The sequence below is a fragment of the Athene noctua genome, chromosome Z, assembly GCF_965140245.1.
Source record: "Athene noctua chromosome Z, bAthNoc1.hap1.1, whole genome shotgun sequence".
In the NCBI taxonomy this organism is placed as follows: Eukaryota; Metazoa; Chordata; class Aves; order Strigiformes; family Strigidae; genus Athene; species Athene noctua.
The window spans coordinates 1626784-1641485 of record NC_134077.1 but is presented as its reverse complement, the minus strand read 5'-3'; the positions used below and the strand labels follow the sequence as shown (position 1 = coordinate 1641485).

Genomic DNA, 14702 nt, shown 5'->3' with positions numbered 1-14702 from the left:
AAAAGCAGGCTGCCAGTTCCCAGTGCTGTGCCACCAGGACAGCACCTTACATTTTTTTTATTTTAATCCCATTTCCTCCAAAGCCTGAACACATAATTTCAGACTTTTCCGCTCCTGATTTGTCAGATATTTTCCTTAACGACTAAAATAATCCCTTTCTTTTTTTTCCCCAAGGATACAAGGGTGTGACTGAGAAGACACATCATTATATTGACACAAGAAAACACTGAAAATAAATATCCCATGATACATATTTTCCCAGTGAACATGTATTAGAAAGCAAAATTCACTATTTTGCAGGAGTTCTGAGCACTTCAAAACATTTCAACAACCGTATCCAGTTTCTGACAGAGAAAAATGGTTAAGCTTTTGCTTTTTAAACGTTTACTGCTACTCATTCAAAAGGAAAAAAAATAAGCTCTTACGTAATATTTCCTATCTCGGGAGTTTTACAACTGGCTGTGAGATCATAGCTCAAAAGTTACCCAATGAACATTGATTTTAGACTCCATCCAAGGACCATGTTAGGAGAGTTTTTCATTACTATTTACATTGACTCCTAATCTGGTGAGAAAAAGCAATCTCTTGGGTTTAGAAGTGGAAATTAAATCCCAACCTTCAAATCCTCCTTATACAGATTACAAAAGTTGACTTCCTAAGAGAAGTAAAGTGTATGTAAAGCACCAAAAGCACAAGCTTGTTTGAAAAAAATCATTCGTTCCTAAACTGAACGCTCTGGAATTTCAGATGATGGAAAGTTAGAACACATTAGTCTGCAATGATCAGTATAAAAATGAAATTAAAAGTATGGCGAGTGCCTTAGGCTTCTTAAGCAATAAGCATTCTCTTCACTGCATCTGTCTCAGATTAAATTCTTATTTTTAGAAGAACATATCCAGAGCTTTGCCAGAGCAATCGGACAGGGCAGTTCCTCCACCAGCTGAACGTCCTGTATTTCAGCGCTTCCCTTATTCCAAGGTGGGTGGCTGATGAGGATGGGAGAGTGGAGTCATTCTTTTGAAATGTGTGCAGCACATAATCTGGAAAGCAGCAATAAAGAGAATATCATCTCTGCGCTCCACAGAAAGCAATTTTCATCATGAAGAGCATTCGGCAGGCAAGCCACTTAATCCCAAAACACATCCTTACACACTACAATGGTTCTTGGCTGCTGCTATCCAATGATTTGATTCATCTGTTGGGTGCGGGGAGAGGGAAGGGAGGAGCTGCTTTCTACAGCCTCCTCAGGATGACAAAGTGCTATCAGCTCCTTTCTGGCAAAAAAAAAAAAAAAAAAAAAAAAAAAAAAAAAATAATAATCACTTCCCCACAGGAATCTATAGAATGGAATTGATCGGAAGGAGCCACAGAGTAATGCTTCACATTTATCCAGGCATCTCAACATAACCTAAATGAAGGGATGGTTTTCAAATTTCAGGTCTCAATTTTTTCTGCAGATGGTGAGGAAGGTGATTTATCCAGAGTCCTCTGCATATTCTTAGCCATTCAGCAGGATGACTCGATTCACACACTCATTTGGAGAATCCTTGCTTAATACTGATTTGCTCAGAGGAGCCAAAAGAGTTTTCCAGCCCGGCAGAAGACACTAAAACATACAGGTGAATTCTGACAGAGTCCTAAAAACCTCTTCTTTTCAGTGGAAAAAAAATTCTGACCACGGGTCTCTATTCTTACCACTCCAATGTTATTTTACAGGTCCCCTTTCTTCATCATTTCCAGGTAACGCAGTTAACTCATTCAAATAAGGCTAAAACCCTAAATTCTAATGGAGGTTTTCCTCAGAAATTCAGGCACCTATCACTTCTAGTTTATAAACTTACAGCCAGAAACGACCCGCACTCCACATCTTGCAGCATTATTGTTCCCAAATGGGAAAAGCAGTGTCTCTTCAGCCACCTCCACCTTCTGCTCCGTCCCTAACACGCTCTTGATTCTTCTTGAACTGGGACCAAGGTCTCCACGGCCAGAGGAAACGGCAACAGAGCACGTGTGCCTGATCACACTTAATAGTTTTAACCAACCCGAGAAATTACTATGTGATTAGTTTGGAAGTTATAAGACCTTTTTATAGAAAAGCAAAAGTGAGAATCTATGCTTATAAAGAAATCTAGACAGCAGTCTTCTCCCAATGTTTCACCCAGACAGTCCCAGTCCACTAGTACTTTCAGATACTTTGGTCCCTGGGTTTAACACGTGCTTTGCAAGGTGCTTATGGGCTCTATTTTTTTTTTCCCCCGCTGACGATGACAATATTAAGTCTAATGTTAGACTTTTTCATCTATAATATATATTTTCATATATAATTAAAGCATCTCCGATGAGCCTGGAACCACCAAGCAGGAGCTAGACAATAATTGCATGTATTTAAAATTTGCACAAAGCCTTTTGACAATGAACTTTCCTCACACCCCGTAACTGAATTCACACCGGGACCTCGATAGACCTCGCCTATCCTACGAGCCTCGCATTCCCTGATCTCGTGACATCAAGTTCAAAGTCATATTTGATGCTTTGAAGTCCATGCCCCCAGGGCATTCTGTGCAGTAGCATCAGTATTAGTGGTAAAATAGCTATTAAAACTGACAAACCCAACAATATTACAGAGCCATCTGCCATACGGGGGATAAATCCGGTTTAGCAATGATTTCTAGAGCAAAGGTCTTCGTTTCAAGTTCATGAAAAATATTTACAGGTTCCTTTTGGCCTGTAGTGCGACTTATAGAGAAGTTAAAAAAAATAAATCCGTTGAACTTAGAAAAATAAAAAGGGAGATTTCTTCAGGCAGTGTGAGAAATCAAGGAAATTCAGCTGCGTTAACGATACGGCCCCCAGAATTAAAGCAAAACCTTGATGAATTATAAACTGTGCAGGAAATACAGGTTCAAGGACTACATGCCTCATATCCCTTTTATCAAGGCTACACACTAGAAAACAGTCATTAGGATAAACTGTTTAAAGTAAGAACAGATCAATTCCTAAGTACTGTAATTATAATCTTATTACTTTCCTGCTTTATTTCCTTTCTAATCACAGTCACATCTGGGCTTTCTGATCTCATCCTAAACACTTTCTCGTTTGTGGCATTGAGTTCTGAACAACAGAAATAAATTCTTTAGTACAGAAACTTGCTAAGCTCACCCATCTCCAGCACCCGCAGATCTTCAGATGTACGAGGGAAAAAAAAAAATAAATTAAAAAATGATCACGCCTTACCGGGAAGCAACTGATAGTCCGAGAAACTCTTTTTTTCACAACAAATCATAAGCCAGCCAGACCTAAGATTTATTCATGAGAAAGGAAAAGCTTCCAGTCCGTCCTAATAGAAGTAAGTAACAAAGATCCCTACAACCAACACCTCTCCTGAAGAAAAGAAAGCTCTGCCGAGCTTTCCAACTAGAAGACACTATCTACATGTTTCAAAGGGTCAGACCCAGATGACTTAATTTTAGATGGCAATTAAGCTCAAAATATTCAGGTTTTAGGTATTTCTACAAAAAGTCCAGCCTTCAGAAATAGTGGGGGTTTTCACACCGCTCCACTACAATCACAAAACAACATCTCTACCTACTCTGGGAACTATAGCAATGGATCAGCTAGCAGAAATATCAATGTTCCCTGCTCGTTTTTAATCATTACAAATATTGTATGCTCCAACAATGGTTTCCAAAAGATTTTCAGCCCATCATCTTTCCAAACACGTGTATTTCCAGGAGCATCAATGTGCCCTGGCTGTAAAAATGTTTTTTAAAAACTCTGCAACGTACTTGCAGGCCTTTCAAATCCTTTAACCTAAGAAGTCACTTATAACCAGACAGCATGTTTATCCAGTACTCTCTTTTATGTTTTCTTTACAAAATACAGAATTAATAAGCATATTTTATAAGCACAGCAGCATGCTGTATCTACCGGATTCATATTCAATTGTATTCCTTATTTCATCATCTCTTCAAAAGCCCTTCAAATAAATAAAGTCACTTCATTTGCAAGTGAAATGGGAAAATGGGGGCGCAAAAAAACAATGGCAAGGTTGAAGCACAACTCCTGTGGCTCCACCGTAAATAAACCTATCAAATATATGATTTTATTGCCAATACTGAAAGGGCAATACAAATGCACGAGGCTAAGACTGAAGTATTTTGCAAGAAGAATATTTCCGTGTCGTTTACACCGTTGTACATGAACGTCACAAAATGGAGGGCATTTGGTAGCACGCTTCCATTTTTAGCCAGGTGGCATCAGCATGTCAACGCTGACATCGAGCATCTCAAAAGTTAGAAGCAAGGCAAGACAGCATTTCCATCTGCCAGCTGCATAAATCTAACTGCCTAGACACATCCCCGAAAGAAAACTCAAGTGTATTTTGCTTCTTCCTTCTTGAAACAGAAGGGGAGCCAAAGAATTTAGAAACATTTGTGGTAAATTGTTTGTACAAAAACAAACACCCCATAAAATGCGAGCAAGTTTATACACAAACTTGCCTAGGCAAGTCTGTCTTTTAGGGCCCCCCCAGCAGCACAGCTGCAAGGATTAGAAGACAACCACAACCAACCAAAGAAAACATAAACTTCAGGAATAAGAGATCTCATTTGTAACTGTCACAGGAATACTACAGAAATTCTCAAAAGCTCAGGAGCTCTAGATTCAGTCACTCTGAAATAATAAATGTGATTTACCTAAAAATTTAAAACAAAAAAAGCTTTTTTTTTTTTTTCTCTAATCTTGTATTTAACAGAGCTACTGTGAGCAACATATGAGTAAATTAAGATCAAAGGAATGCAAAGTGAGCACAGACTCATCTGAACTTATATTATCCCAAATGTTGTAATTTCTGTTCCTGCAAAAAACCTCCTGCAAAACTTCCCTTGGACTACCCCGAAGTGTGGTATTATCTGAAAGCCTCATGTCTGTGGGAAGAAAATATTAAATCATTTGAACACACGCTTTAAATAAAATCAGCATGAAACGTGAGGTTCACGCATTACGGACGGCAGATGACAAAAAACATCAGTGCACAAGACATCACTCCAACTTGTTATTTTTCCCACACTACTGTAAGTGATGGAATCCTGAAGAATAAAATATTTTTAAAAAGAAAACATTGCAGGTTGTTACAGAAATTCTTTCAAACCGTTGTACGAGGTTTCTAAAGTTTACCCAGGAACGTATTATCTGTGAGTCAGCTGAATTGACTTGTCCTGTCCCTATGTGCTACATCAGTTATTTCGCTTCTGTATGCTTCAGCCTTTCGTTTTTAATCTACTGTGCACAATTTCTTCAGTATTCAAAAGGATACACTGTTGTTCCAAAAGAAACAGACAATAAGAGCACAATCAGATCAATTGAGAAAGGAATCTTAAACCAGAATAACACCTGGCCTTGTTAAGCTACCCAGCCGTAGACAAAGAGCCAGATTTGTACAAGATAAATACATTTGCCTCAGAAAACAAGCTTCCTGGCACATACTGCACCCATTAAAAACGTGAACTATTTCATCTCAGAACAGGAAGATGAACATAGCAATGTGAAGCCTCGCACAGGAGAATCTCTCGGTGTCAACAGTCCTCATTTTTCTCAGTGAGAAGAATATCATTCAGGTAGATGACTAGCACTGAGGTTTTTAGTCCCAAGCCGACTCCTGAGTTACTCAAACTTCTGATTTATACTTCACCTCACCTTGATGTTTTCTTGGTAGTAGCAGAGTGCTCCTTCTATTTATAAATTTACGTCTCTACCACTACTCAAAATTAAACAGACATGTACATCCTAGAAGCGGGCTGCTTTAAAGCAGAAAAGAAATTGCTAAATGAACTAGAGGAAAGGAAATTCTTAGGATATCCTTAAACACAGTATTTACTAACAAACCTTATTTTGATTGAGAGAATCATTCCTTAGTCTCTGTTTGTTCTTCTGCAATTTACTGGGCATCATCTTTCCCGTTCTGAAGTCAAAACTGCTGAGATCAACAGTGTTTCCCAGGTATCTTGCCAACTGAGGCTTGCTTCTGAACTTCTTACCACTTGGACTAAAAAGAAGAAAACACTTTAGTATGTTTTGTTGTACAAGAGGATACAACCTTGACTTCTTATAACAGGTTTTATACCTTGTTCAATAGCTAAAAAGTTTCCATTATCTTTATTCCATGTGGCACGTTCATTGGTTAGCGATGGCGTACCTGCCCAACCTCTGTAGTTCCACGCCCAGCCTTAGCACAGGATTTAATTTCTACGTCAGGCCGTTGGACTCTACGCTGAGCCTTGGGAAGCTGGGTTACCAGTACAGCTAAACCCAACTCCAGTCTAAGAACTAGAAACGTCAGGCTGAAGGCCAAGCGCGCGACCCTCTCTGGGCAAATGTAAAGACCGTAGGCTAGGTTTAAACCGATTGCTAGCTAAGGCCAGCCTAAGCCTCAACAGCAACCCATCTCCGCTGTGGAGCAGCAAGGCTTTAAGTGATGTGCAGAGCTCGGAGTGGAGGTGACACGCTGTCTCTTTGCCATTTGGTGGCTAAGACTGGTGAGCAAAGCCAGGTAAGTCACTGAGCCACAAGCAAGCAAGCAGCAAGCGAGATGATGCGGAAGATGAAACAGGTCCAAAGCTGCAATCGCGTGTATAGACCCCACCACAACAAACGCAATCAGTCGTAGGGAAGGTATTTAAATTGCCTTCATCTGGAATTATTATTACCCCCAAGTCCCAGCTGAGATTTTTGAGCAACGTCAGCCAATTTCCCGTTTTCCTAGGGAAGCGGTATGTCTCCCAATCCTTACATCACAGACCTTTCCAGTGCCCTCTCTGCCCTAAATACACATTTAATCCAGCGTTTTTTCAGACCTCGCTGGGAATTTCTGTTGACTTACTAACTAGGTCTGTGCAAGTCATCACTAATAGGCACCTCAGGGACAAGAAGCTACTGTAAGGGACAACAGTGCTGCCCCCGGACTTAAAAAACTCAGCAGAAAATCAAGTATCGAGAACTGCTGTGTGAAATTCAGACCTCAAGAGCAGTTGGTGATAAGCCTCTCAGTATAGACAGCTGTGAAAATGGCTAAAAACCCGCCACAGGAAGCCAACAGTCCCTCGGTCTAATGCAAATTTCTACCCAATGAAACGAGCCGAGTGTCAAAATCCTCCCGACTTCTGAAACCCAAATGGTGGGTTTCAGCTCAAGAGTTTTTCACACCACTTCCTTTCTGCAGAAAACGACTGAAGATTTTTGTTTTCTTCGCTTTTCCAAAGTGTTTTGTCTTTTTTTTTAAAAAAAAAAAAAAACTTAAAAACACCTTGAGGCAAGAACTTCCCCGCAGAAGAATATGTATTGAATTCTGGGAAAAATAGTTAATTAAGCCAACCCTTTTTCAAAGTCATTTAAATGAATCCAGAAATATGGAAAGACATAATTAACAAGAGGTAAAGGGTGGGAGAAATAGACTTTAAAAAGATCACAATCTGAAGCTAACCTCCTCAAGGATGGGTGTGGGAGGGGAAAAAAAAAAAAAAAAAACCAACCAAAAAACAACCCACCACACATACGTACACACACACCCCACCACAAAACTCTTTTCTACGTCTCATAAACCAAAAATTGAAGCTAAACTATAAGCCAAACTAAACACACCACCGGTTTTATTTTAGATAGTGGAGATTAACACCTTGGCTTGTTAACAGGAGGAAAAATTCTGCACCGAAGGTCAGAGACAGAGCGAGTCTCTTGTGGGGCAAGTAAGTTTGCTATGAAAATAATCTGACCCATTGTCTTTCATTCCTATTCAGGCATCTATAAGAAAAATTCAGGATAAAACCTTGGCAAGAATTGCTGGCTGCCTAGCTAAATGTCCATTTCCCAACAGGCTGGAAGGGCTGAATTTACTGACTAAAGCCTCCGGTTACGAATTGCTTTCCCAGCTGCCCTGATGAATGTAAAACACTGAAGGAAAAGGAGGAAACAATAAGCCAAGCCTGAAGTTGGTGTCAATATTCTCTGTTCCAGACGCCTTTTTTCTAATTCAAACCTGTATATACTCGGTCTTATTAGCCCATAGTGAAGTATTTGCTAAACAAATGTTGAAATTTGACATCCTACAGCTTCTTCTATTTTATCCGAATTTTGGTAGGAAAAATAAAAGATGCTATTTTTCATTTTTTTCCCGTATCACCACCTCCTATTGTTTTGTAAGAAGCTAACAGGCTGGGTCATCAAGACAAGACTCTTTTTACTAACTCTCCTCTTCAGGTTCCTTGGAGAGAAACGCTTCATGCACACCTCAAAAGAATCCAAAATTCCAGCAGGGAGCAGTTATCAGCTTAACTTCACTAAAAATCCTTCCTGTAGAACTCCGAAAACAGACTCCACGAGTAAAAACAAACTTTATAAATCCATCCAACCGTCTTAAATTCTATTATGTACACAACATTTTGTGTCGTATTTTGAAGGTCTTGTTTGTTTTGTTCAATAATCCAAAAGCAAACCAAAGCATATGATCCAATATTCCATCTGCGTGGCTCATCGCTAGGGCTGGTATTAAAGGTATTAAATTCCCAGCACAAAATCTACCATTTAAATGAAACTCTTAGCAGGGATAGCCTGCAAACCATTAGCCAAATATTGAGTTTTGCCTTAATTTCAGTGTCAAGAACTGCGTTTTTGTGCCGAGCTTGAAAAATTTAAAAATGCGGACACTAAAAAACAATCAAAAAAGAAGAAACTAAAAATAGGCGCTTTTTTTTTTTATTAATAAAAAGCATTTGGCATCCTGTCCCATAGCTTTTGCTTCCACGCCTTCCCACACTGGCACGAAGGACGATAAATTTGCTCTACCTGCCCTTGACCTGACATGCCAAGAGCAAACAAAAAAAGGCAGGCGGGGAGGAATCTGTCTGCCGTAGCTTTGGTTGCCACTTCAGTCAAGAACTTATTCTGCACTTTTTGAATATTTCCCTTATTCCACCACTCATTCTCATCATCCTACTCCCACTATATTCACACTGTCAGTGCATCTTTTCCTTCCACGTGTCGTCTGCCCTCTCTCCTAAAAGCAACAAAAAATTGGTTTTCTTGGTCCTAAAGTGCACAGCTGCCTATTCCTTATTATTTTCAGCATAATCATGCCCTTAGCTTAAGTCGTTCGATTTCTCCAGATTATTTTCTGATTCTCACTTGTTCTGATGTCCCCAGGTATGAAACTTGCTCACGATACATACAGAGCTCACACCCCTTGCACGTCCAAGTTGGGTGATATTAATACCAGATCGGTGCCAAGAACATGGTCCATGCTACTCCATTAGGAAGTTACAACCGCCAAGAAGTCCTTGTTTTATCGTAACTTGCTATTGTCTCCTCCTACTCATTTTACAAAATCTCCAGACCTGAAGCATTTTACAAACCCTGTAGTATTTCCCATTCTCCAGCCTCAACGCAATCTACCGACACCCAACTGAAAGTGAATCTCACTGAGGTCCAACAGATTGAGCAGCATTCCTTCTCCTTCACAACCCTTCTTTTGGCACAAACTCTACAATCTAGCAAATTCTACCAGGAAACTATATTTTATTTGCTTCTATTTTCCACACAAGCCCCTATCCATAATTGTTTTTCATTTCAGAGTTCCAACAAGTTCATACGATGACAAAATACCGGAGAAGGTAGATGCTTTGTAAGCCTCTGGTTCAACCTCAAAATTCCCACTGGCCTTCCACTCAGCCTCAAGGCTGCAATTTTTTTCTATTACTGTCCAGACTCATCATTCTCAGTAAAAAAAAAATGTTTAGCAAGACAAAAAAAAAAAAAAGTTAGCAAGAAGTTTTGGCTTACAATTTCATATATCAGGCCCTCCTCCTGTTTTACAAGGGATAATACATGATGCTGGGAGGATTTGAATAAACTCAAAACTTTATTTCCACCCCACCTGTATTAGTTTTCACACTGATTCATTTTTTGACTGCCAGGCCTGTAGTTGTTTCCATTTTCTACTCTGAAAGCGTCAAACCACTAAAGTCCTGCCTTAATTTCTGAATCATTCCCGGATTATTTTCAATTTCTAACCTGCTCCTGCTGCAAAGCTTTCTCGTACCTGCAGAGAAAGCTCCACGAGGTAAAAGTCAAATAAAAAGCCTATTTGCAGCGGCTTTATTTGAACATCTATTAAATAATTAGCGTGCACTAATGGAAAAGAGTGAGGTTATACAACCTACTTAACCAGCATGTCTACATAAAAGCCTTCTACTGACACATCTTGGTTGAAATTAAGAACCAGTATGGTTGTGGGTTGGGTTTTTTTTCCCCCTTTAAAAGCGTTAAAACCAAGTTTAAGTTCAAACTTAGTTTTGAATAGGAAAGAAAGGCAGAAGGAGAGGTAATGAAACTTTCTTCTCTCTGAGAAGGCACTCTGGATGACACTCCAGAACTACCAGGAGTCAAACTGAAAGGGATGTTTGAAGAAACATCAGCCTTCCAAATCAGATTTTTAAAACACGTCGCGCTGAGTTCACATGCTCTAAAATTTCAACCGCTACAAGAGTCAGAGCATGGCCCACCCCATTATTTTCGGGAAATATCACACAGATATGGGAGAAACCAGGAAAATTTGCCTTCATCCACATGTTCCGCACATTCATTAATTTTACACTGACTTCTTTCATGCGACGAGAAGGGAGTGAAAGCGTTCTTTCAGCGGGCTGTGACACAGCAGAGCCTCTGGTCTGACTAAACTGCAGCGTGACCCAACACTGAGACAATTTCGAATTGCAGGATCAACGTGGGATTACACGGGAGTATCTCCACGTAGATCTTCAACAATACATCGCTGTAAAACTGTTGTTTTTACAAGCATTCACGAAATAGTCACAAATATTTAGCCTTACCTAAAGACAGTTAACTTTATATAGCTTTTTACCAAATTTGTTAACTCCAATTAGAAGTTTTTTCCCAAATATTCAGTGCACCCGAGAGACTCAATTCTACAGCTGACATGCGTATCAGCACTTAAACTTTATCCCATCAAATTAAACGCCCTACAACGTCTTTCAACAGAACCAATTAACAAAAACCAGCACACCTCAAAAGAGGGGACGTGCAACAACAGCTGAAAACTATTATTTCAGTGACATTATCAAGGCTGAAACCACTTTATACAAGATTAAATGAAGAACACAACCCTTCACCTCCAGCTATACGCTTGTGAGGGTTCACATACTATACAAATTGAAGTTCTTAGTGGGCTGAAGGTGATTATGTTATATAATGAGCTTGCAAGGAACTTTATTAATGAAGACACTTTTCAGATGTTTCCTGTGAAGCAGCAGAGCCAGCTAATTAACGTACAAGGAAGTTACCTTGAATTTTATCATACAGCAAAACCTACTCTGGCCCCCCTTCTCCAGTTCAAAATGCACAGCAGGTTTACAGACGAGGTAGTAACGTGGCTTATTAAAACAATAATCTTGCCAGCAGACATTTCTGGGTTTGGTTATTTTCAAAAACATTTTGGCAAATTTCCTTTATATTTATTTTTTTATTTTGAGCTTTTGCTTGCTGGTCCTCCCCATCAACCAGATTTTGGAGGAAAATGAAGGAAACCCAAGCTAGATGCTCCAACTACAGATGATAATGGGGAGAAGACATTGTCTTCTCCAAGATTCAACGGAGTTGCTTTTCAAAGCTTCATGGTTTTGCAGCAGTGGCTCAAATGCTACAAAACCAAAGAAAGAGATGGTGTGGTTTCATAACTATTAAAAGTATCATTCACTCCCCTAATTTAGTATTTACACCGTCTACTACAGCACCGCAGGGTCAGTCTAAACAAATCAGGCATCCAGCCCAAGGTGGCCAACGGTTGCACGGTTCCTGTTTCCTCAGGATCCCATCTGGCAGGCTGTGGGCTGACCTAGAGCTGTGCCCAACAGCCACACACCAACGCCAAACACTTTTGAAAAGACAATTCAGATGAAAAACAACTTAATTTGGCTACCTAACAGAGGTGGAGCGAGGGTAGAGGTATTTCTACCAATCGCTCCCCTCCACAGGTTGGGAATGAAGCCCAAGAGAGTAAGGGGATTGAAAATATATCCGAGTATTTCACGGTGTCATAGTAAATAAGACCACAGAAATCCCACAATAAAATTAGTTGTTTGATCTTACGTTCAAGGGAACCTAATATTGGGCAGCTGCTGACTAAACTGCTAAACTGCTAAACTAAACTAAGCTGCTGCCTCCTACGTAGCTGACCTCTAAGGGCGACAGATTTGTTCGCCGGGATATCAAAACTGCTCTGCAATTGTTGGAGATCTCCTTCCTCAAAGATTTGTCCACAAATACTCAAACATACAATCCAAGACATTCAAAGATTCGGTGAAGTCACTACACAAATGGCGTAACATCATCCGTTTTCATGCCTTCGGCATTATCTAATTTCGCTTGCGACAAAAATATTTTTTTGACACGATAGTACATATAGTTTATCCCACCACACTAAATCACCGACAGCAACTGACACCACCAAACTGTAAAAGGGGTCATTTCTAGATTGTTATTTAATCTTCTATTTATGGAAATATTTTGAATTCATTTGTCAGAATCTATTTCTGCTTCCTAAACAACCTGATGAGCTCCTCTGCTGGGACAGAAGATTGATTCATTGTGCCCTCATAAAATGAAGTCAGAGTTACCACTGTGACTTAGTAGTAACCATTATTATCACTCAGTACAGGGATTAATTCATCCTATAAAGAAAATAAATTTATTTTACATACTAAGACCCTATTAGGCAGCACGGTCCAACCAGCATTCCTGACGCTGCCCCAAACTTAAGTAGGAGAAATTGCATTTTCAGAGATCAACATGAGTAAATAAACCATGAAAATAAAAAATACTGCCTGTTCCACTTCAACTTTTTCTTTTTTTTTTTTTTTTTTTTTACATTCTCCTCCCAACAGGCAAAACAAAAGGCAGCCAAAATATTCAAAGTAAAACCTAAAGATGATCAAGAGAAAGTCTACACAAGAAAACTTGAGCTAACTTGTTTGTGATTATCATTGGCCTTGTGCTGGTTTTCATTTCAGTTAAAAAAAGCAGTGCGGTTATAAGCAGTGCTGGAGAAAAGAAGATGGCAACTGAAAATTCCCTAAGTGGGGGCACTGTAGAAAAAAAGATAAATAGGGGTAGCACTAAGACAATAGCAAGTCGCTAAAGGCAATTTTTTTTTCTTGAACGGAAGGTCAAGTACATTCTCAAAATTTAGACTTCACTATTAGGACTTGTTCTATGCTCTAATTACCTTTGGAAATAATTTTTTTTAAAAAAAAAAAAAAAGGCTGTGTATAATTGAGCATCACTCAGGAAGTCTTGACTTGCTTGCTTTTAAAGGTAAAGGTTTCTCCCCGCAAAAAAAAAAAAAAAAAAAAAAAAAGGAAAAAAGCAAAATTAAACCAGTCCTACTGTCACTGGAAACTCTCCGGTGTTTATCTTACTGTCAAACCACAAAACAAACTTCAAAGGGATGTAAGGGATGTCTGTTTGCCCCATGGGTACACCTCTACTGGAAAAGCTTTTGTAGTTAAACTTAACAGTCTATTAGAATCCACTGCAAGCGGAGTTAAGTACTCGGCTTTTTTAATCTTGACTAGGAAAAGAGTAGAGTAGTTCTTGCTTGGTTTTTTTTTTTTTCCCACGAAGAACAAATGCATCAAGCCAACATATTCACTTGCTGCTGCTGTGAAAGAAGTAATTTCAAGTCAGAGTTTTAAGAAACATTTTTTCCACAGGTAAACGCTCTGGGGGGTTATACACACGAAAGGGATTTTACCACCGAGGAGAAGGGGTAAAGAAAACAGAAGCTGAGATACCCATGTTCAAAATTCCCACTTCACTCAGACTTCTGCAGGATTTTGGAAGCTTGGCTGAGCCTTTTGGCAGGACAGCAGCACCCCCTACCTCATAGTACACTGAAAAAAATAATATTTTCAAATAAAAGATGGCAATTTACTACAGCATTAGGCCTTGCAGAAATAGGAGTCACTTAAAAACCGTTCTTGGGGTAGGTACAGCTTCTCAGAGAACTTTGATTACAGTTAAGATAACACCAGTTATGACAAATTGGAAATAATGGTTCATACAGGCACGGCAGCTTGATTTAAAAGAAAAATCAGATGTATAGGCTTAAATGTAATATCCTGTCTGTAGACAAAAGGAAAGAATACCCTCAGATTATCACTCTGCAGATACCGGCAGGCCATTATAAAGGATTTTGCTCCAAAAAGAGACAAGCTGTTCCCAAAGAGGACTTCTTATTCTCGAGGAGCCACAAAAACCGCCTTTCAGCTCGCCTTAGAAAGCTCAGCGCTGGCTTTTTAACGTGGAAAAGACGGTCACTAAGAGAATTTCGACCTGCTTTAAACTAGAAAAGATGATGTATATTCCTGGGGGTTGCTACGTATCTCTAACCGATTCAAACAAACATCATTTCGCGTCGTAATCTTCTTCTCAACTTTATTCTAGGCTTTGTCTATTACTAAATACAGTCATTCTCTCCTCCCTCAAACTCAGCTCCTGAAGAATTAAGATTTTTCTCCACCACTATTAACAAGGATTAGGCCTCTGGTGTCACCTGTGCAAGCCCAGGATCCTCAAACCAAAACACACATGGAAATCTATTTCTTCGGACTGCTTGTATAAACTTAAGCAACTTGGAA

General features: G+C 39.5%; 1 protein-coding gene across 1 annotated transcript in view; it reads right to left on the bottom strand.

Moving 5' to 3' along the window:
• MBD2 (methyl-CpG binding domain protein 2) overlaps positions 1 to 14702 on the bottom strand; it is a 39010-nt gene that overhangs the window by 20697 nt on the left and 3611 nt on the right. Inside the window, exon 2 of the mRNA XM_074931866.1 lies at positions 5884 to 6043. Coding sequence (XP_074787967.1) covers positions 5884 to 6043 — 160 coding nt within the window. The remainder of the gene's footprint in view (positions 1 to 5883; positions 6044 to 14702) is intronic.